This window comes from Trichinella spiralis (assembly GCF_000181795.1).
Source record: "Trichinella spiralis strain ISS 195 chromosome Unknown Scfld2, whole genome shotgun sequence".
Taxonomy (NCBI): Eukaryota; Metazoa; Nematoda; class Enoplea; order Trichinellida; family Trichinellidae; genus Trichinella; species Trichinella spiralis.
This window is the reverse complement of record NW_003526941.1, coordinates 9,599,013-9,620,198: the sequence shown is the minus strand read 5'-3', so window position 1 is coordinate 9,620,198 and position 21,186 is coordinate 9,599,013. Positions and strand designations below refer to the sequence as shown.

Genomic DNA, 21,186 nt, shown 5'->3' with positions numbered 1-21,186 from the left:
TTGTCGTGAAGACTGGTTTCCACTTGGCGGGATTTTATATTTGTACCTGCTTTGATTCAAGTGATTGAAGTTAATTTACAGTAAAAGATGAAAAACAGAAATATGGCAGTTGTTTATAATTTGGCATTGATATCAGTTATTTAACGACGTTGCACATCATTTCTTATCTTTAACTTTAATATGACCATATTCTACAATGACTGTTTTATGAAAATGCACTTGCCTGCATCAAAGAAGTTTGATCTGCTTTTGTAAGACTGGAATGAAGTCCTGAAAAATGTGAATTACTTGCTAATTTCGGTAATAAAAAAACAAAAATTTTTATTTTTTATATTTGCAATAATAAATACATTGTAAAATTTTAGTGACTTAAAGCGAAATTGTTCTTCTTGGAATGAGAAGAGCAAGGCACAAAGTACATTTCCATTCCATCATCTAGACAAAAACAATTTTCAAACGGCTGCAGTGACAATTTTTGAATAATCATCTTTCGACGTTAAAGATTCCGACGAAAATGGTAAGTTGTTCATTTCCATTTCTTCCGCTATACTTGAATTTTCATTCACTCCGCTTGAGTATTCCAAACTACCTAGATCGACATCTTTCCCGTAAAATACTTCCCGCGCTATTAAATTTGCACGTCTCATTGAATTACTTATGTCGGAGGGAATTTTTGGCAACAACGTATGAACTAACCAGTGTAGTAGATAAAAGAACATTACAAACGCGATGAATACCGCTAGACGTGCAATTGTTATCTGCTGCCCTTTGACCGTGTGCTGGTACATGTCTCTGTAATAGCAAATTTGATTCTCCTCAGGATAGTATGTTTTGTATTGGGGCCAAGAGGTTGTATTGAAAGAGATGAGTGTAAATTCCAAATAAGATTCATTTTGATCCTGTTGGAAGTAGAAATTGTGTATCACTTTCGGTAGGATTTCGCTTGTAAAAGCCAACACAGCACCGTTGCAAATGATAGCCAGTTTTAAAATGATGTTCAAGCAGCGATGCCAAGTGTCAATGCCGGCTACTCTTATTGGCACCGGCCGTCTGTAAGAGACAACAAAATTGATTGCATCTAAGCGCACTTCGACAATGTTATTCAGCAGACAGATCATAGGTGCCAGTGGGAATATGGAAACAAACAGTGTCACATAACCAAATTGTACCATCATTTCTAAATATTCTGCATAGACTCCATCAAGATGAGGTTCGTTTAAGGCAAAGTCTTTTCGCCATGTAGGTTGATTTCGCCCTCCATTAGCACCCTCTTCCACGGGGCTTACTTCAGATGTGACTAGTCGACGGCCTGAAAACGAAAAATGATTTTTTTTCTTATAAAATGTTTTTTGTCAAACTGGACGTGATGAAGCTTAAATTTAATAATTCTACAACTTCATTATTTATTTATGCTCTGCAGCAATTCGGTTTTCTAATTATGAATAACGGAGATTGTTGCAGTCTATTTATTATGGACTGTAACATTATGAAGCATTATGAAAACAAAGTCACTTATTAGGACATTGGGACTGATTTATAGATTGCACGATTTCACTCGGCGTTTGATGATTTAAAGAAATTGTATTTTTTGAATTTATTAACTTAAGCGTAATAAAAATGTGTGAAATGAAAAAATCAATTTGAAAGTTGTAAAGTGAATTTTACTAACGTAATTAAGAAACAATTTTTTAATGCAATCATTTAACTGTCTATGCAAGCTTTCTATATATTTTGAAGAAAATTTCAACAACATTAGCATTACACTTGGTAATAGGAATTTTATAGCAAGAGAGAATAAACGAATTATTTTCTTTCTGCGCAGTTGAATATAGCATAAATTCTTTTTACGACAGCAATAGCAATTTATGCAGTTGACTGATATATTGTGGTGCAATCAATTTTTCACGCTTACAAAAAAAGAATTTTATATTTGTGTGAAAGAATTTATTCCCATGTTGAATAGATTGAATGATGACTTTTTGAATTAGTACTGAATGAAATATTCCAAATTTTTGTGTTCAGAGTTTTTTAATCCTTAAGAAAAATCTTATTTGTAAGACTGCCGTATGGCCGACGGCCATTGTATGTTGCTAAATATTAAACAGTTGTTAGTGTAAAATATGATTTTCATTACTCACAGTTGCATTTTTTGTTTACATTATGTTAGATTGCATCTTCAAAGATTATATCGGGGAAATGATGGACTGACTGTTTGTCATTAACTTCGCTGTAAATATTAATGCATACATCAATATTTGATATTGGTCAGTTTCTAAGGTGACATGGAATAATTCATAGTGCTCTTCTCAGAGCTGTGATTAAAAAATTGTTCAACTGACAGATCATATGGCTGATTTATTTCTGAATTTCCTGCCATAGTTTTCCATTAATATTAGAAAATAATATAATACTACATGTGCACATTGAAATAAACCACCTTTCAGTAGCTTTAAATAATAATTATTATCTTTTATTATGCATATTATTTCAAGTTAAATCAGTCAACTGCTTAATTTCTGCTATTTTGCATTCATAACAATGGCAATTCTACTGTGGAATTTAAGTGAAATTAATTATTAGTTGAAAATGAATTTCACTTAATGAAAAATTATTTGAAAGTGAGAATTTTATAATAAAAGAAATATTTGAAATTTTTTTGACAAATCAGAACTGTGTAAACTGTAAATATTGATGAGCTTTATGAAATTGACTGACGCCTGTTTCAAGACTGATGCTTATTGATTGCAAAGATAGACATATCTAATAGTCGTATGAATAATCGGATGCAGCCAGTTATTTTTAATATTTGACTTCAATTAAAAAATAATAAGTTAAATAACATTGATATTTACCAGTTTATTTTGTTTTTGTTAAATAATTTTCATTTTGGTTGATATTTTTGCACTGCTTGATATTTTCTTACGTTGTAATTGTCTTCTGCTTGGGGGAGTTAAACAAAGTAGAGAAGCGCAGTCAACAGAACAAGTGATTGATAATCGACAAACTGACCATTAATTAAAAGCATACAATCTACCTGTTGGCGAAGTGAGATTAAACACTGGGGAAGCGGATGCTGTTCATCTAGGTCTTCTCTAATGGAAACTTGAGATATTCCTCACATTTAAAGTGGAATAATATTGCTTTGCTAAATAATATAAACAAAACGAACCAATAATAGAATAAATGAAATAGATATTTGTCTGTTGAAAGTTATCTACAAATAATATTTAAAATAATGTATTTGTTGTGACTGAGCTTATTTTGTGTAGTAATAAATTTATAAATTAAATAAAGTAAGAAATTATTCGTACTGAAGAAGAACTCATATTTATAAATAATTATTTGTCATTTGTTGTTATTGTCATTAAACCATACTTATTGACTTATTGAAGAATGTCGAATGATGTATTATTTAGAGATGGCAATTAATTACCGAGATTTTTTTTCTTCCTCCTCTTCTTTGAGTTAATGTTCATTGAGGAGAATTTTTACTGTTTCCACATGAGCATTAGCATTAGCGGTAAACTTTCGATAGTGCAGTAGTTATACTGAATTGTGCAGCATGATCCAAGGGAGAATTTTAAAGTTGAAATTGAAAAGGTCAGTTAATTGAATTCAATGGAAGATGTTGAAAAATCTTTTCAAAAGAAGACTTACCTTTGAGAACTTTTTTCATAAGTGGATATCCAAGTTCAGCGGCGTTGCTTATTAACAGTCGAGCTAGGAGAAGTATGGCGATAGCTTGTACGGGTTCGTTGAGGCAACCTCCTGGATCGCAGAATTCTTTGAGATGGGTTTGTTCGTTGGGGAGTGAGAAATTTTGTCCGCGTATCAAAGCCGCATAGAATATTGGTCCGAAATTGTTGAGCAGCTCGAAAATGAACACCTTCCAGATGTAGCTGTTCAAATAATCCGTCTGTGTACGTGGACATTCGAAATCGGTCAATCGGTGGGCACTTTGTTCATAAATCAAGCCGAGGGTCATCACGACGGCGAATGTGCACAGATGAATGATCATGCTGGTCACTTCGTATTGGTATGCGAACCAGAAGCCGCCGATCTTTTTCAACAGACCGTAAATTTCAATTCGAATTACTATCAAAGCCACCAACGCCAACAGAACCGCACCGATCAGCAGCAGTACGCCGGATAATGATGCACCTTTGCGGCATATGCTCTTCAGTAGTGGCATTTGAAATTCCTGGTGGTTTATTGTTGTTGACGAAGAAGAAGAGTTGAGGCGGTGGATTTCGGTTTCGTATTCTGGTCTCAATCCTTCGCTGTATTCTTCCACGTCGAACGCATCCCACTGGAATGCTAGTGATGCTTCTCGTCGTTTCCAAGTTTCCAAAAAGAAAATTGCCCACGTCAACGTGACCACGGCCATCAGAATGCCGGCATAATTGTCGAACGTGTAATTCCAAATTGCACTTTCACAACTGCTCGCCAATTTCCACGGGACACAATTTTCCGGTATGCAAACTGGGCACATGGTCAAATTGCCGGGCGCCTTGTTGCTGTTGCAGATTTCGGCCAAATAATGATGGTCGCTGCTGTGGGTCCACGACAACGAGCAGACGAAGCAGATCAAGCCGAACAGACCCGGCAGTGTTAGCCAGGCGGTGTAATAGCCGAGCCAGGCGAAGTAGAAGGCGATTTTTTCGCCGAAATAGCTGCGGATCAACTGCAACGGCTGTGGTTTGAGCATGCAGCTGAAGTTTGCCCAAGTCAGGCGCAAAATTTGCCTCGTCGACCATTGGTCGCGGTCCCCTGGGTCCAGACCTTTGTAATCCGACGGACCGTCGTGGGGCGGGTAGGCGGCTTTGTAGGCGCCAATGCTTAACATCCAACCGATGCCGTGCTTGTTTTTGTTGTTCGGATCGCAACGGGTCCGTTGAAGCAGGTCGAAAACGATCCTGGAACGTTGATTTGTGGAAAACAGTTTCTCCTCTTCCAAAGCGTTGTACAAGTCCAGGCGACTTTGGATAAACGGTGCCGTGATGTGCAGTGTCGGCTGGCTGAGCAGCAGTTCTTCGTCGATCGTGAAGCCGAACGGTGTCGGCTTTTTCGACCTCTGGAGCTCGTTTGGCAAAACCTGCTGCCGAGGGGTTCCGTGGCACCCATGGACCGCCGTCCGCACGGGCAATTTCATTTGGAGCCTCTGCGCACGACGACAAAGCAACCCAAACGGCGCGTATATTTTAACAAAACAAACTCTACTGGACGGTTCACTTTCCACCTCCAATTGGAGACCCTCGGTCCGGAGGTTCTGTTCAAAAAAGCATCTCTGTGCCATCAGTTTGTCCACATTGGGCTGCTTTTCGTAAACAAGGACGAAATCCGCCAAATTTGGCTTCTGACCGTCGCTTTTCCGGCTGCCAATTGACCCGATGCTCGACTGGACCAACCGACCACCTTGTGTTCTACCACCACCACCACCACCTCCTCCTTTAGCTTCTTCTTCTTCTTTGTCTTGCAACAACAGCGTGGCTTTTGGACAACCGTTCGACAACGCCCCTGGCACCGATCCCAAAGCGACCAAGCTTCCACTCGACCGACGCCCACCGCACGGCCGGCTTGTGTTTTTCTCTTCAATATCTCCTCTTTGCGACTGCAATTCCAACCTGCTTGTCAACAACAAATTGTTTGATTGTTGCATCTGGACTCGCCTCGTATGGTGGCGGTAGTGGGCGGGTCAATTGCTTTTATTTATTGCTTTTTGACGTCACTTCCATGACCAATGGGGCTGTGACTTGCGATGGAATTCGACCTCCACTTTGCTACATGGTCGTACATACATATGTATATTTAAATTTAAATTTAAATTTATTCATTTATATGCAATTCAACATAAACAAACAAAAATTATTTTCAACTATAATTTTAAATTAGATAAAACTAGAATAAATAAGCAAATATATGTTTATTGAATTGCAAAGCGAACCTCTCTATACGGAAACAGCAACTCTTCGAAATAGTTGCAATCTATTATTGATCGATTTTTCTCTTGTTTTATTATTATCATTTTTATCACATTATCATCACAACTGATTAATTATTACAAAAAAATATTAAATGATTAACACCCACGTAAATGAGACAATGGTATAATAATAATAATAATAATGTGCGATTTGTACTGTTGTTGTTTTTTCTTCCTTCCAGTGGAACATTTGCATATAATAACGGCAGTTGCTCTTATTATCTGCTAATGTTATTGTGACAACTGTTACAATTGTTGTCACTTGGTGTCTTAGTAGTCGGTGCTGAACTTGGTTGAAATTATTCATCATCACTGGGCGGGGCGGGCGTTGGTGTTTGTTGCTTGGAAACTGCATTTACTGTGGAAACATTTTTGCCCGTTCTTGTTTGACAAACTTGTCTGTCACTGATCACATTTTATATCGATTTGAAAAATTGATTTATTCCATAATTATATTGTGCGATTTATTTATTAATTTTCATTTTTGAAAAAAGAAATATTTCTCTCCTCTTTTTCCATTTTCTGACTTCTCCCTTTGTATAATAATTGAAAAACAATTACAATTATAATGTAATTTTAAAAAGAGAACGTTGTTATAATGAGCGATTAATTGATGATATTGCTCAGCTGAAAATGGCATTACAAAGTTTGGATGGATTAGTTCATTGAATTGACAAAATGAATACTAATATTTTGATGCGTGAACGAACAATTTGCATTTTCAGGTGGAAGCGTTGAATGTCCTAGCTAAATTTCAATTCCTGGGATATTGGGGTAACAATAAGCAGAAATTCAATATCCTCTGTAAAATTGTTCTTCCATTTTAAATGAACAATTTTTAAACTACACTGATTCTATTCTAAAATTCTATTAACATTATTATTAGTGTTGTTGTTGTTGCGTTAAATATTAATAATAAGAGCAAATTAAAAATAGAAATTTTGTTATAATAATATATATATATATACTTATTTAGCAGAGGCGAATTATTCATTTCATCAGAAATGTTCTACTTGGAACTTTTTCCATGAAAATCATTTCAAATTTATATCATTTTTATATGATTATGCATTAATTATGTGAGATTATGTTGCGTAATTAAGCAAGCATAATATGTGTGAGATCATGAAGATTTTTTCCAATAAATGAATGCATCGCGTATGTTTGGAAAAATTGACATCTTTTTAATGAACAAATGCTTGTATGTTACAAATGATGAATATGTAACGTGTCGTTTACAAATCGATGATTGCAATCCATAGCGGACAACAACTGACAGACCTTAATAGTGCTTATTGTATCAGTTAATGTACTGAAGTAGCATGCTTAATTGTAATCCAACTGTTCTAAATGCGTGTTGGTTTTTTCATTTATTTATTCATTTGCGTCTTTTATGAAATATTATTTATAGCGGAACGCGGAATTTAATGTACATTAATGCTGCTTTGGAAATTTAAATATAAGCTACTGATTTTATAGGACAATTTTTCTCCTAATTTTAAAGTTATAAACAAAAAATTTGCATTCACTCACTTGGGAAGTAACATTAAAGTTCACGACTTAATTTATTGACTAAAAAACGGAAAACTGTATTCAACAGTTGAAATCTATTCTCTTCTCTATGGTGTTAATAGAAAATGGAAAATTGTTCATTTATATTGTTCCTCTGGTTGGTTATGCAAGGCGGTTTTTGAAATTTTACTTTCATCTTGGGAATTTATTAGCCCAATTTCAATCTGTTGTAGACTATATAGTATTGATATTATATTTTCTCTTGAGAGTTGAAGGTAAATTTCCGACTTTTCAGTACAATTCTTATTCTTTACCTCAACATAAATTTATTGGATTAGTTTTAAATTTGCATATTTATCTTTTATTATTACTTAATGCAGTGTATGCTGCTGTTGTTGTTGTTGTTTTTAATTGATTTTACACAATGCAACTTCCGTTTAAGTTGTGTAATAATAGAACATTAATAAAGTAGTAATGGATTTTGGTAAATTTTGGAAAATCTTAAATGCGCATTTTCATGTAATGTTGCTATTTTATTTCAACGAAAAATTGATATTATATTTTTCATGCATATATGTATATATATGTATATGGGGGAAAAGGGATTCTTTTATTCTGGTTGATTGGCATTGTCTGTTAGTAAGAAAATTTAAAGGACTGTCAAACGCAAGGGACTTGTAACTATCAGTTTTCATCTGGTCAATCATAAATTGAGTCAATAAACTGTTGCAGTTTCAATTTTGAAAATCTCAGGAAATGTTGAAAATGACGACCATTAATAAGATGAAAGCACTGTCACTTATAACTTCCTTTTTTGTAGAATTGATTGAAATCTATATATGGAATTTAAAAATGTTTGTTCAAGAAAATTTTTAATTGAAATTTGATACATATATATGCGTGTGTGTATTTATGGTTTAAGATGATGATTATATCTGATTATTCATGTGTAAGAGAGGATAATTTTATTAAGAAACAAATTTGAATTTTAAAATTCAAAGGCAGAGCAAAGTTGAGTCCTGTTGTGAGTGGAATTTATTTACTATGAAATTTGATCGTCTCTTATGAATTATTCAATACATTGATTGTAAAATGTAATATTTGAAATATTTTTTGACTATTCATACTTAGCTAATCATAAATGTACTTACTATGTATGTGATTTAAAATGTATAATTCATCAGCTACTTTTCACTACTATAAATTTTTTATTCCTGGTACTGTTTCTCTTTTAATTTGGAAAATTGAGCAGTGCAAGTTTTTTTAATAAATTATTATTCGATAATTCTTTTTTTTTAATTTCACTAGTAGTGGACAATTTTATTACCTTGCTGATGAATATGATTTATGTTAATTTTTTATGTAAAGATCACAATTCGTTTTTTTGTTTGAAAAGAAGTTATTGCTTTTTCAAGTTAAAATTGCTTTTATCGTGCGGTGGCATGCAAGAATATAATGAAGAAATATTTTAATTTTGTGCTTTTTATTTTGTTAATTTTCAAATCAACCTTAGCATCAACCTATGATAACATTAATCAGCTGTAGGCGAAGAATGTGTTAATTATGAGAGATCAATAATTGTTGCATTGCAAATAGGGGGAGAAAAAGCGAGACAGAAGATGGTGTCAAAATTTAAGCATTCTTCTTATATTCATATACATTATTTGTATGCAGTTATTGTTTTTTTGTTAATTAATTGTTTGCATTTAATGTTAAATTTATAGCTTTGAAAACTGTAAAAGCGTGCGGTTTTTGTTGTTGAGAATTTGTTATCTGAAACTGGTGCTATTTTTGTAGTTTTATTATTCATTCCAGAATAATTTCGAATAATCGATTAACAAATGCAACCAGTGAAACAATGTACAAAAAATATAAATTAGCATATTGTTATGTGAAAATCTTCACTTTGGTATAATTAAGATTTATTAATAAACCAAATGAAAAGTTGAGAAATGAATCACTTCTACTTTTAATATTTATTTCAAATTTGAATATTGAATGTAATTTTTTGAAAGTTTTTCTTCCATTTGTACAGTGTCAAAATTTTAGTTAGAATTTTTCAATTTTAATGGAGTAGGTTTGACGTCAAAAAGAATTTTTGCTAATGCGAATTTCGATCAAGTGCTCTCGATTTTAGTCGATATAAAAAAAGAAGCAGAAAATTATTTTTTCATATCTTTCATTATGAAAATTATGCCATGCCATTTTTGCAGGTTTTTATAAGAAGTTTGTTTTCGAATTAGAATTTTTTTTCAGACATAACAGTAATTGAAAAATTAACTGCGTTGTCAATTATTTGTATGGTCGTTCTGTACAATGAATTATTAAAACGAATATTTCATCAGAAGAAACTATGCTAGGATCAGCGGAAGTTGGTGGTTGTGATTTGTGTTTTAATGATGAATTTTAATTCTTAATTCTGTGATGGTCACAAATCAATCAGTTAATAATTTATATCATTATAAATCTTTTTTTTTTCATTAGACCAACTGAATCTACACACATTAACATACTTGATCATATGTATATTTGATGATGATGATGATGATGATGTGATTCTTTTATTGGAAAAAGAAGCATTGAATTAATGCGAAGAATTGATATTCAATGATTTCATGATTTTATATTAAAATTTTATTTATTTATTTATTCAATCAAAACTGCTGTTAACAATAATAATGATAATAATATGTTTAAAAAGGTACAAATTTATTCATTAATTTTAAAGTGTAGATTTATGAATATTTCGCACCCTTATCTGATGATTCTTTGGTTTAATTGTTTGATAAGATCAACAACTGTTTTTCGTGCTTTTATGTATTGACAGAAAAATTATTTTTTAATGATTGAAAATATGGAATGAAATGAATTATTTTCCCTTTTTTGTTGTAATTTACTTTGCAAATTATTTCCCATCAGTTCCGTCATTTCAGCTTAACTGATTAAGCTGAATTTTGATTCATTGAAATGAATCAGTGAATCACTTGAGCAGCATTGTGTTATCCATTTACAATTTTCATTACTTCTCATATAATATAAAATCAGATTTGTTGGTTTTTTAATGAACTGAAGAAATTTGAAATGTAAATTTTTTTTGTGAATTTTGCACGGGGAAAGATTTTTTTACTGAAAATAAATGTAATGATTTCAATTGCAAAAATTGTATTGTAAGAAAAGAAATTACACTTTATCAAACGATTTGATTTTCACACGATTATGCTAATTGAAATTTTATAGATTTTAAAGTTGAAAATATTCGTGTTTTTTTCATAATGTTAAATTTTATCCACTGGCATAAATATATCAATCGATGAGGAAAAATCTTGAAGTCTTTTTCAAATTCATCATTATTTTGCTTTATTATGAGGTGAATTATGAATCGTTGTTGAACAAAAAATTCAAAAATTTATTTTTGACATTCATATCTTCCTAAGCAGATGTTTATGCCTATAACTTAATTAGTTACTTTCTCAATGAATTGATATGCTTAGAAAGAACTTTTGGAAATTTTCATTATATTTGTTTGTTGAATTCTATATTGACATTCTTCACAATATATCGTACTTTCACATTATCAAAATTTGTACAGTCTGCAAATTTTATCAAAGTTACAGTTAGGCTTTTTTCTTCTTTTCAAATTTGAGAATTGTAATTATTTGAATAGTTCAAACGTAGAAAATTGAAAACTATAAGCATCATGATTGATATTTATTTGCTTCTTCAGTTGCTGAACAGTTGTAAGCGGTTTTGTTGAGACATATTTCGATATATTAAAAACTTAACGTTTGCCAATAGAGCATAAATTGATAAGAAAACAGATTTTAAAAAACAATTATTTTTTAATACATTTTAACAACTTAAATTATTGTTATTATTGATTAATATTGTTTCGCTGGACGATTGATTTTGATGAAAGAGAACAGTGTAGAAAAAAATTTACTTTTTCTTGTTTTTATTGCATACGGTTGCCTCAGTACAACAGAAAAATTGAATATTATGCTAAACCGTAGTTATATTATAACTTATATTTATTTTCATCTTATTTAGTGGATATTGCATGTTCGAATGAACTACCGTTAACGAACAGTTACCCTACATAAATTGGGATGCTTGTCTGATGTTGTTGTAATTTATTTTTGAGAAATAAATTATAACCAATATAAATCCGATAGGAAATTTTCCACACGAGATTTTACAGTTAATTGTACCGAGAGAGAAGATTATCATTTTTTATTTTAATCAACAGACTAATTTCTACTTTCTGCTTTGAAGTTGCAGACAAAAGAAAAAAAATGCATGCTTATAAATAAATGTATATATGAATAGAAATAATTTTTTCTCCATTAGCAGATGAAAGTACTTACCAGATGAGTTGATGCTTCAACTGGTGATCAATACTTGGTAGGTTTATTTTCCAGTTCAATGCCAATTTCTTTCTTTGTACTGCAAAATGAGCAATGCTTGAATTTGATTTTTAATTTCTTTTTTTTGTTTTACTTTTTTTGAACAGAGCTTTAATATTTTTCTTCTTTTATGATGCAAACTTATAACAGTAAGATAGATAATTGCTTGCATGAGTTCAAGCTATACCATCATCACATTGGCAGATGACTGTTTTCGATTTGGTTTTCTCTTATTATTCATATTATTATTATTATTGTTGTTGTTGTTGTTGTTGTTGTATGGTGGTGGTATTGTTGTGTTATTGATTTTATCCGCACATTTCGCTCAAAATTAACTTCTGTTACGCTCAATCTTCTAGCATCATTTTGCAAATGGGCAAAATATGAAATAATAATTTTGCACCTTCAACTAAAAGAATGAAACGACGAATAAGAAAATATGATAACAGAAACCAAAGCTGATTGGCCTTTGTTTGATGGGGTTGTGGTTTAATTTTCATAATTCTCTCCCCTTGTCCAGCGGGTGAAAACGCCTCTATCCAACAACGACTGAACACATGCCAACCTTCCATTTACCCAACACTATTATTTTTTCAATTAAAAAAAACTTAATTTCATATTCCGTTGAATTGCATTTCGGAAATATTTCATTTTTACTTTTCACAAACAAACAGACAAATTGTCATTATTTTTAAATCAGCAATCCATTTGTTTGTCATTTGTCCAATTTGCATGTGCATTCGTGAAATTAGCTTTAATAGATTATCTTTTTCATCAATTTTGAAAATTTCAAACTTACTTATGATGCTATTATTCAATTGATATTGCTTTATCTCTGAACATTACGGCAATTGTGTTCTTCTGCATCTTATTATTATTATTATTATTATTATTATTATTATTATTATTATTATTATTATTATTATTATTATTATTATTATTATTATTATTATTATTATTATTATTATTATTATTATTCAAAGGATCATCTCTCAATGTGTAAAAAATTATTACACAATTCTCTTTTGATTCTATCATGAGATTGGTCGTTCTTATTTTATCATCTTCATTTTCTTTCCTATTATATGAATAATACATATATCTGATACTTTTTATTTCTTGTATTTATCATCATCCGTAGCGTAAATGTTAAAACATATTGTAATTGTATAATAATTACAGTGATAACATTTTGCCAACAAAAATTAAATTTTTTGTTTCAATTATTTTTGTTGACAGATAAAAAAAGAATTTTTATATAAATAGCATAAAGAGATTTATCGCTTATGTTTTGTTTTCATGCAGCATTATTCATTGATTACAGCATGGGTGGATTTTCTTTATTTATTTCTTATGATGACGAAAGATGCTCATCAATTTTGAATGAACGACTTGTGATTGTTCAACTGTTGAACTGCCTGAAAAACATACTGTAGGGGAAAGATGGTACTTTTTTTTAAACACTCTAATAGGAAGATCTGTTCTTCATTGTTGAATAAAATATTTTTATTGTTAATTTTAATAGAAAATTAAAAACAAAATTTTTTTACCGTAGACTTAATTGTTAATAGTTTATTGACAATTACAATCGACTTTTTCACTTCGACGACATCTTGTCGAAAATTTTATACAATGCACAATGCTCATCTTTGTTCTTCTTCTTCTTTATTTATTTTCAGTTTGTTTTATTCAAATCAAAAAAAAGGTAAAGCAAATGAATAATTAATAATATTCAAGCTACTTTTGACGTTAGATTTGATCAACTATTTTTTTGAAAAATAAAATTAAAAAAAATTCACTGAGAATAAATTTAATTTTGATATCATGTTATATTTATAGTAAAAATTTTGAAATGTTGCATTTTGAGATGAAGAAAAGATATGCGAATTAATCGTTGACGACATGCTTAGGAAAATATTCTTTGCGGCAGGCAGTCTGCTCGGCTGTTGTTGCTCGCTTTCTGCTCGCTCATTTTTTTGTTGCTTATTTCCCATTGAAAAAATTTTCTGTCAGTTGTTATTCAAAAAAAACAATAATAAAGAATTTGATTGATAATTTTTAAAAATTCACATTTGCACATTTTGATATTTTTCAAATTTGCAGTTGTGCTGGTTAAGCTATATGAAATCGGCAGCGGCAAGATAATTTTAAAATGAGCACGAAATCGGTTGTTCTCAAGGTGCATTTTCAAATCATCCGTAAGCAAGCATTGCCAATGGCAACAGTTGAATTGATATTAAGCTTTGTTTCAACTACCAGTTTATTTGTTGTTAATTTAAAATTCGACCAATCATCAACTTTTCTCCCTACGCGCAACACGTTGCATAATTGACCAATTGTACAGTATGCTTCATTTTTTGAAACATTCGTTCATTATTTGTCAGCTGTATGTTTCTGTGCTATTTTCAGTATGATTTTTTTACATTATATTTCATTATTACGTCGAATTGCTTTGGTCATATTGTAAATCAAATAATACAAGTAAAATAGTAATTCATATATATATATATATATATATATATATATATATATAGCTTTCATCGAATTTTAATAGTTCCACTTGGGCAGGATGCTGACATTTGAAATATTATAAGTGGTATTTTGAAAATTTACAGTAACAAATTAGAACTAATTTACATTATATGATGATTTTTCATTCTTCACAGGTAAGCAGAAATCATTTGCTAGGCGGATAAAGGGAAAATGTAATGCAATTGCGTATGTTGTTTAATCATTTTATTGACCTCGATTGTGTGACGTTTGCTATTCAATAAACAGAATTATGTAAAAAAACATTTTAAATCAGCATTGTCGTTTTTTCTTTGTGCCTTTCATGCTCAGGTTATATCGCACAATCGATGGAAATACTGTGCAAAATTTTCAAAGCAAATGCACCAAAAATTCAAATCTAATAACAACAAAGTGTTTTCTTTTTAATTTATATTTTTAATAATAATAATAATATAGGTTGTGTATTCTTCAAGCTATACAATAATTGAAATTTTGAAAAGATCGCGTTTGAATGAACTTTACAGTGAAATGAACTATGGTTTAAATAAGTTTGCACGGTCGTACATATATTGGTTATAATATGCTTCAGTTGTAGTACCAGCTAAGGCTGTCCCTGAGCTGAATATGCGTTTTTGAGTTAGAAAATTTCTCTAAACTATCTATCATGATGCCGGCGATAGAACCAAATCGCACTTATCATACTAAATTTCACTTCAAATGATATATTTCTTCTTCTTCATCTTCTTAAGGCTCAAAAATAATCAAAATTAATGGAATATACTGCATTCCTAGATTACGGAAAAAACAAATCACTTTTTTCATCTTTTATGAACATTTTGGATCACCTTTTCTCAGCTGTTCTGCAAAATGCGTCGCAAATATGCTCCATTTTGGTCAATTTCGAGTGAATTAATTTTACACTGAAAATAACAACTTCACGGACAAAAGAATTTTTCACACTGAACCAATTTTATTTTGAAAATCAGGGAATGAATTTTTCATATTTCTTAAATGTCATATTATTTGAAAGAAAACATTCACATACACACACATATATATATCATTCTAAAAATTCAATCAAAAATGTTTACCATTAATCCTGGAAATATTTTTTAATGCTGTGGAAAGTGGAAAAGATGGCAAACTGCAAATACACTAGAAAAACTGTAGGCATTTTAAACAAATATTCAATTTCAGACTATTCTACTTTCATCAGTAGATCAAGATGCAAACCACACATTTCTAGCATATGTCCCATTGGCGATTTTTTCACTCCAAGAGCTTCGATCTTGTTTTCAATTTTGTTGCGAACATTCCGAAGACGACACGACGCGTGAAATAATATTACTGAAATATTAAATTTCAGAATTTAAAATTTGGTTAAATTTTCAGCTTTTTTTAAACAATATTTACATCATCTAGAACTGTGAAAGTAAAAATTTGTTCTTTCATTTCAAAAATTATTTTAAAAAATGAAATAAAACAGATACTCACATAGTGCTGGCATCAGTAGAGCGAACACGGCAAACATGACAGCGTCAAACATTTGGAACAATATATACATAGAACTGACTATTATAGCTAAACACACCAGTGGATGATCTTTCTTGACTTTCACAACATCCGCTTGACTAGTGCTAGTGATATAAACAGCACCAACTGAAAGAACTGTCGCTATCAAGCCGAGAAGCATATCACGCGGTCGTGTTAAACTATAATAACGGTGTTGTTGTTTTTCTCATACAATGAAAGCACACTTTTTTCATTCTGATTTATTTAATCATTTATTTTTTTGCTTACCCTATTAAGAAAAAAAATATAATTTCCAGTAGAAAATAGTTCGACTGATAATACAGGAGATTTTTTAGAACGCGATTTGACCAACGTTGGGCGTCGTGGAAAGTTGGTGCTTGAAATCTTGCCGATCCGAGTAGAAAGTCATCCAACGTACGCACGGGAGAAAATTCCAGTGGACACATTTGACTGTTTTCCATTTTTATCCTATACAAAAACAATTCAGAAGAAAATTACAGTACAGCGAAGTTCAGGTAACATTTTATTTGCATGACATGTGCTTTCTGTCATGTTATTTAGCATTTAATTTTTTTTAGCAACATTAAGTTTTCGTTATAAAATTTTTTCATTTTATTAAGATTCAATGATCAATTTAAAATTAACGTCGACGAAATTATACTTAAACTTGTTTCAATTAGGAAGATGTGCTATTTTCATTTTTCTTTAATTTGGAAATACTTAATTTTATGATCGAGTTGAAAGTTGAAATCCAGATGATTTTATATTAGTTTTTTTTATGATGGCAGCTATTTCAATCTCAAATTATTTTTGCATTAATACCTGCAACCAGAAAATTACAGTAGACTAACGTTGGGCAACAATTTCTCTTTTTTGCACTTATACTGAGCTCTTTTTAATTTGTAATCTTATCCCATTTTGTTATTTGTAAGTACAATTTATTATAATTTCAAATATGTTATTTTTTTTAATAGAAGGAGACAGTGAATAAAATCTTTTTTCTTTGCTGTAATAAAAATTGAGGTCATTGATGCGTGGACAACTCACATTTATGCTGTACATAAGGCACCTTGATTAATTCACATTATTGTTTAATGTTATATTTAACTGAAAACTTTCACATCATTTATTTACTATATCATGTATTGTTGTTTCGTGTCGTTTCTTCAGAATGGTGAAACGGATCGCGCATTTGACTTAATTTATCTTAATACATTCATTTTCTTGTAATCAATTATGATTAATGTGGTTAATTGTTTTATTTTATAAATTATATTAAGCTTGTGCACTTGGGGTATGCTCTAATTATTGTTGTTAATAGTTTTTTTTGATGAAAAAAAGGATTGGTTAATTATTAATTGTGTTAACAGTTTCATAGTTGAATGACTAGTTGTTTTTTTTTCTTGATTTGAGTTTTGATTTTTTGTAGTCACAGCTTTCGCTCTTTTCGATGTTGAATATTTTAACTGAATTAACATCAAGCATAAGGAAATATTATATTCAGCTACTACTTATTGAAAACTTTGTAGTTTGTTTAGAATTGTTTTTAGTTTGTATTTTTTTTGTTATTTTTAATATGAATAATACATTTTTCTGATATTTGACATTTGTCTAAGTTCGAGGTATAATTTGTAAGATCACAGTGATACGTAGAACTTGTATCATGTACCAGGCAATTGAAATGATGTTGAGAAGTGAAATTCTCAGTGAGTATACTGTAATGTATACATTAATCTTCTTATCATAAAACAGGATGATTTTTTTGCAGCGAAATTGAATTTTTATGATTATTAATAATTTATTATTTTGTTAATTTTTTTTTGGTTTTGGAAATGGGCCGTTCAGAGCGTTCACATCGATCTCGTAGTGGTAGTCGTAGCCGTGATCGGGAACGTCGTCGTCGTAAACGTCGCCATGAGCATGGTCGACATCGGACGAAGAGCCGGTCGAGGTCTGGTTCACCTCGGCACCGCCATCGGAGCAGAAGTCGAAGCGGATCGAGCAGTGTTGAGCGGAATTTGAATGACGACGGCGCCGCCAGTGCTGGTTCTCAGTCTGCAGTGAATTATTTCGAAATGCCCGGCAAAGAGGCGGAAAAGAAGCTCGACGAAGAGATGCGAAAACGTAAAGAACGAATCGAGCGCTGGCGAGCCGAACGCAGGGCACAACTGATCGCTTCTGGTCAAATTGACATCGTTTCCGAAGCTAAAGTTAACAAGCCTTCCAAGGCATGGACGTTGGAAGACGATGCTGAAGATGATGAATCGGATTTGCATACCGAATTGAACAATTCCGAAACCAATAAGCCCCAGGAACCTGTACCGGAAGAGCAAGATGAGCCTGATCCACTTGACGTGTTCATGCAAGTACAATAATTTATAAAGTTGTATTTATTTGTTATGATGTTTGAATATTTGAGGAAGTGCATCAGCAGATTCGACAAACTCGAGGTATCGATCCAACAGCTGCTGGTGGAGCCGGTTCAAAAGGGCAATCAAAAGTCGTTTTGGTTACCAAAGTGAACAACAACAACAACAACAAGTCGAAAGATTCGATAAATAAAAAAGGTGACATTGTCGAGCAAAATGCCGATGCTTTGGAATATTCAGATGAAGAACAAGATGTGGACATTGAACAGGCGATTAGCAGTTTAGCAGCTCAGGCTAAACAATTGCCAATTACCAATCATGACAAAGTTTATTACAGAGCGTTCAGGAAAAATTTCTACGTTGAAGTGGCAGATTTGGCGAAAATGAGTCAAGAGGAAGTGGACGCTTATCGAGAACAGTTGGAAGGTATACGCGTGAGAGGGAAAAATTGTCCCAAGCCAATAAAAAATTGGGCCCAGACCGGCAGCAGTCGTCGTGTGATGGACCTGTTGAAGAAGTACAACTACGAAAAGCCGACCCCTATACAAGCCCAAGCTATACCGGCAATTTTGTGCGGTCGTGATGTAATTGGTATTGCCAAGACCGGTAGTGGTAAAACACTTGCATTTCTAATACCAATGTTCAGGCACGTGCTCGATCAGCCACCGCTGGACGACATGGATGGACCTATTGGTAATGAGAGACCAGTACAATACTGCGCATTAGTTAGTTTTTCCTTGAAAAATGAATGTATTTCTAATTTTATGCAGCGTTGATTATGACTCCCACAAGAGAGCTCGCCATGCAGATAGCGAAAGAATGCAAAAAATTCAGCCGTCCTTTGAATTTATCTACAGTATGCGTTTACGGCGGCACTGGAATTTCTGAACAAATTGCCGAATTGAAACGTGGCGCTGAAATTATTGTCTGTACACCAGGACGAATGATCGACATGTTAGCGGCGAATAATGGTAAAGTGACCAATCTGCGTCGGGTTACATATCTCGTTCTTGACGAAGCGGATCGAATGTTCGACATGGGTTTTGAGCCTCAAGTATGTTTGTTTTATTTGCTGGAAAGTAAATTTAAATGTATTTTTTTAATAGGTTTTAAAAATTATTGGCAATATTCGACCAGATCGACAGACAGTTATGTTCTCAGCCACATTTCCAAGACAAATGGAAGCCTTGGCCAGAAAGGTGCTTGAAAAACCGATCGAAATTATCGTTGGCAATCGAAGTACCGTTTGTCAGGATGTGGAACAGCATGCGATTATTGTTGATGAAGAGCATCGTTTTTTGAAATTGTTGGAATTGCTTGGTGTTTATTATGAATTGGGGAATATTTTGATATTTGTCGACAAACAAGAACACGCCGACGAACTTGTGGCTGATCTGATGAGAGCCGGCTATATTTGTGCACCATTGCACGGGGGCTTGGATCAGTTTGATCGTGATTCGACGATTGTGGACTTCAAAAATGGCGTCATCACGCTTCTGATTGCCACTTCAGTGGCTGCACGTGGACTGGATGTGAAAAACATGATTCTTGTCGTGAATTACGATTGTCCAAATCATTACGAAGACTACGTGCATCGTGTGGGGCGATGTGGTCGTGCTGGTAACAAAGGATTTGCGTATACATTCATTCAACCGTATGGTCAAGAGGTCAGCGCTGGAAATATTGTTAAAGCTTTCGAATTGGCAGGCCAAGAAGTGCCGCCTGGTTTGAAGCTGATGTGGGAAACGTACAAGCAACAGATGGCATTGGAAGGAAAAGAGGTGAAACATGGCGGAGGTGGTTACGGTGGTCACGGTTTTCGCTTTGACGAAGCAGAAGCTGAAGCCGTGAAATCCAAACGCAGCATCGAGAAACTTGTGCTTGGCTTGCAGGTATAGTGTGTGTGTATGATGGATGATTGTTGTGTTGAAAAAAATTGTTTTGATTTGTGTTTTGTGTTGCGTATAATATTTGATTTGTTTCAACGCTGCTTGCTTTTCACAGGGATCGGATGATGACGAAGAAGACATCGATCAACAAATACAGAGTTTGATGAAATCGACACGTCGTGTTACTGAAGGCTCTGTACCGCTTGCTTCGAGTTCATCCGGAGCGGCAACGACCAATCAGTCAGCGTTGGAAAAGGCGAAACAGCTGGCAAGACAGATCAATTTGGAAAAGAACATCGGCGTCGGTGCCAAAGACGTTACCCAGCAGACCGCCGAGGCGGTGATGAAAGGCGCCACCACTGGTCCGGTGAATGTTTCAGCGAAAACCATTGCCCAGCAGTTGGCGGGAAAATTGAACGAAAAGCTCAATTACATTCCAACCGAAATGCCCCAACAAGAACAACAGCAAACATTTTCTCGTTACGAAGAAGAATTGGAAATCAACGATTTTCCCCAACAAGTGCGTTGGAAGATCACCAGTCGAGATAGTATATCCCAAATTCAAGAGTACGCCGAAGTTGGCATATCGGTCAAAGGTTCTTACGTTCCTGCTGGAAAGGAGCCCAAAGAAGGAGAACGACGTCTGTATTTGTGCATTGAAGCGGTCAGTGAGCTGGCGATAACTCGAGCCAGAAATGAAATTATTCGCGTGCTGAAAGAAGAGCTTCGAAAGTTGGCTTCGTTGACATCTGCACAAACTTATAACAAAGCCAAATACAAGGTCGTATGAAAGTAGACGAAGAAGAAGAAGAATGTGAAAAAAAAACTATATTATATAGCAAGATTACAGGAAGCGAACACCGTATAAATAATTTTATTAATCTCGTGATGATACAATTGCATATTGAATATATACACACATATATATATATATATAGATATCTGTGGATATGTACGTATAGAAATTTGCTGTAGGTGTTCCATTT

At 32.9% G+C, this 21,186-nt stretch overlaps 3 protein-coding genes across 3 annotated transcripts; 1 reads left to right on the top strand and 2 right to left on the bottom strand.

The window, feature by feature from the left end:
- Window positions 1-452: 452 nt before the first annotated feature.
- Window positions 453-5,659, bottom strand: Tsp_10982 (putative transmembrane protein 16C). Its single transcript, XM_003380959.1, has 2 exons — window positions 3,658-5,659; window positions 453-1,309 (listed from the first exon to the last, which is right to left on the bottom strand). Exons 1-2 carry the CDS (start codon window positions 5,657-5,659, stop codon window positions 453-455), a joined length of 2,859 nt encoding a protein of 952 aa, XP_003381007.1.
- Window positions 5,660-15,502: 9,843 nt separating this feature from the next.
- Window positions 15,503-16,403, bottom strand: Tsp_10981 (PRA1 family protein 2). Its single transcript, XM_003380958.1, has 4 exons — window positions 16,295-16,403; window positions 15,904-16,068; window positions 15,617-15,756; window positions 15,503-15,508 (listed from the first exon to the last, which is right to left on the bottom strand). Exons 1-4 carry the CDS (start codon window positions 16,401-16,403, stop codon window positions 15,503-15,505), a joined length of 420 nt encoding a protein of 139 aa, XP_003381006.1.
- Window positions 16,404-17,774: 1,371 nt separating this feature from the next.
- On the top strand, window positions 17,775-20,990 carry Tsp_10980 (putative DEAD/DEAH box helicase). Its single transcript, XM_003380957.1, has 6 exons — window positions 17,775-18,308; window positions 18,362-18,460; window positions 18,524-19,040; window positions 19,082-19,365; window positions 19,418-20,203; window positions 20,316-20,990. Exons 1-6 carry the CDS (start codon window positions 17,775-17,777, stop codon window positions 20,988-20,990), a joined length of 2,895 nt encoding a protein of 964 aa, XP_003381005.1.
- The last annotated feature ends 196 nt before the right edge of the window (window positions 20,991-21,186 follow it).

What these genes read in the sequence shown, in the direction of transcription:
- Tsp_10982 (XM_003380959.1), bottom strand. Translation starts at nt 5,659, where the DNA reads ATGCAACAATCAAACAATTTGTTGTTGACAAGCAGGTTGGAATTGCAG. An exon ending in TATGAAAAAAGTTCTCAAAG is followed by an intron (nt 1,310 to 3,657) that starts GTAAGTCTTCTT and finishes TTTCGTTTTCAG; the next exon opens with GCCGTCGACTAGTCACATCT.
- Tsp_10981 (XM_003380958.1), bottom strand. Translation starts at nt 16,403, where the DNA reads ATGGAAAACAGTCAAATGTGTCCACTGGAATTTTCTCCCGTGCGTACG. An exon ending in AACTTTCCACGACGCCCAAC is followed by an intron (nt 16,069 to 16,294) that starts GTTGGTCAAATC and finishes CAGTTCTTTCAG; the next exon opens with TTGGTGCTGTTTATATCACT. An exon ending in TCTACTGATGCCAGCACTAT is followed by an intron (nt 15,757 to 15,903) that starts GTGAGTATCTGT and finishes TTAATATTTCAG; the next exon opens with TAATATTATTTCACGCGTCG.
- Tsp_10980 (XM_003380957.1), top strand. Translation starts at nt 17,775, where the DNA reads ATGGGCCGTTCAGAGCGTTCACATCGATCTCGTAGTGGTAGTCGTAGC. An exon ending in ACATGGGTTTTGAGCCTCAA is followed by an intron (nt 19,366 to 19,417) that starts GTATGTTTGTTT and finishes TTTTTTTAATAG; the next exon opens with GTTTTAAAAATTATTGGCAA. An exon ending in AACTTGTGCTTGGCTTGCAG is followed by an intron (nt 20,204 to 20,315) that starts GTATAGTGTGTG and finishes TGCTTTTCACAG; the next exon opens with GGATCGGATGATGACGAAGA.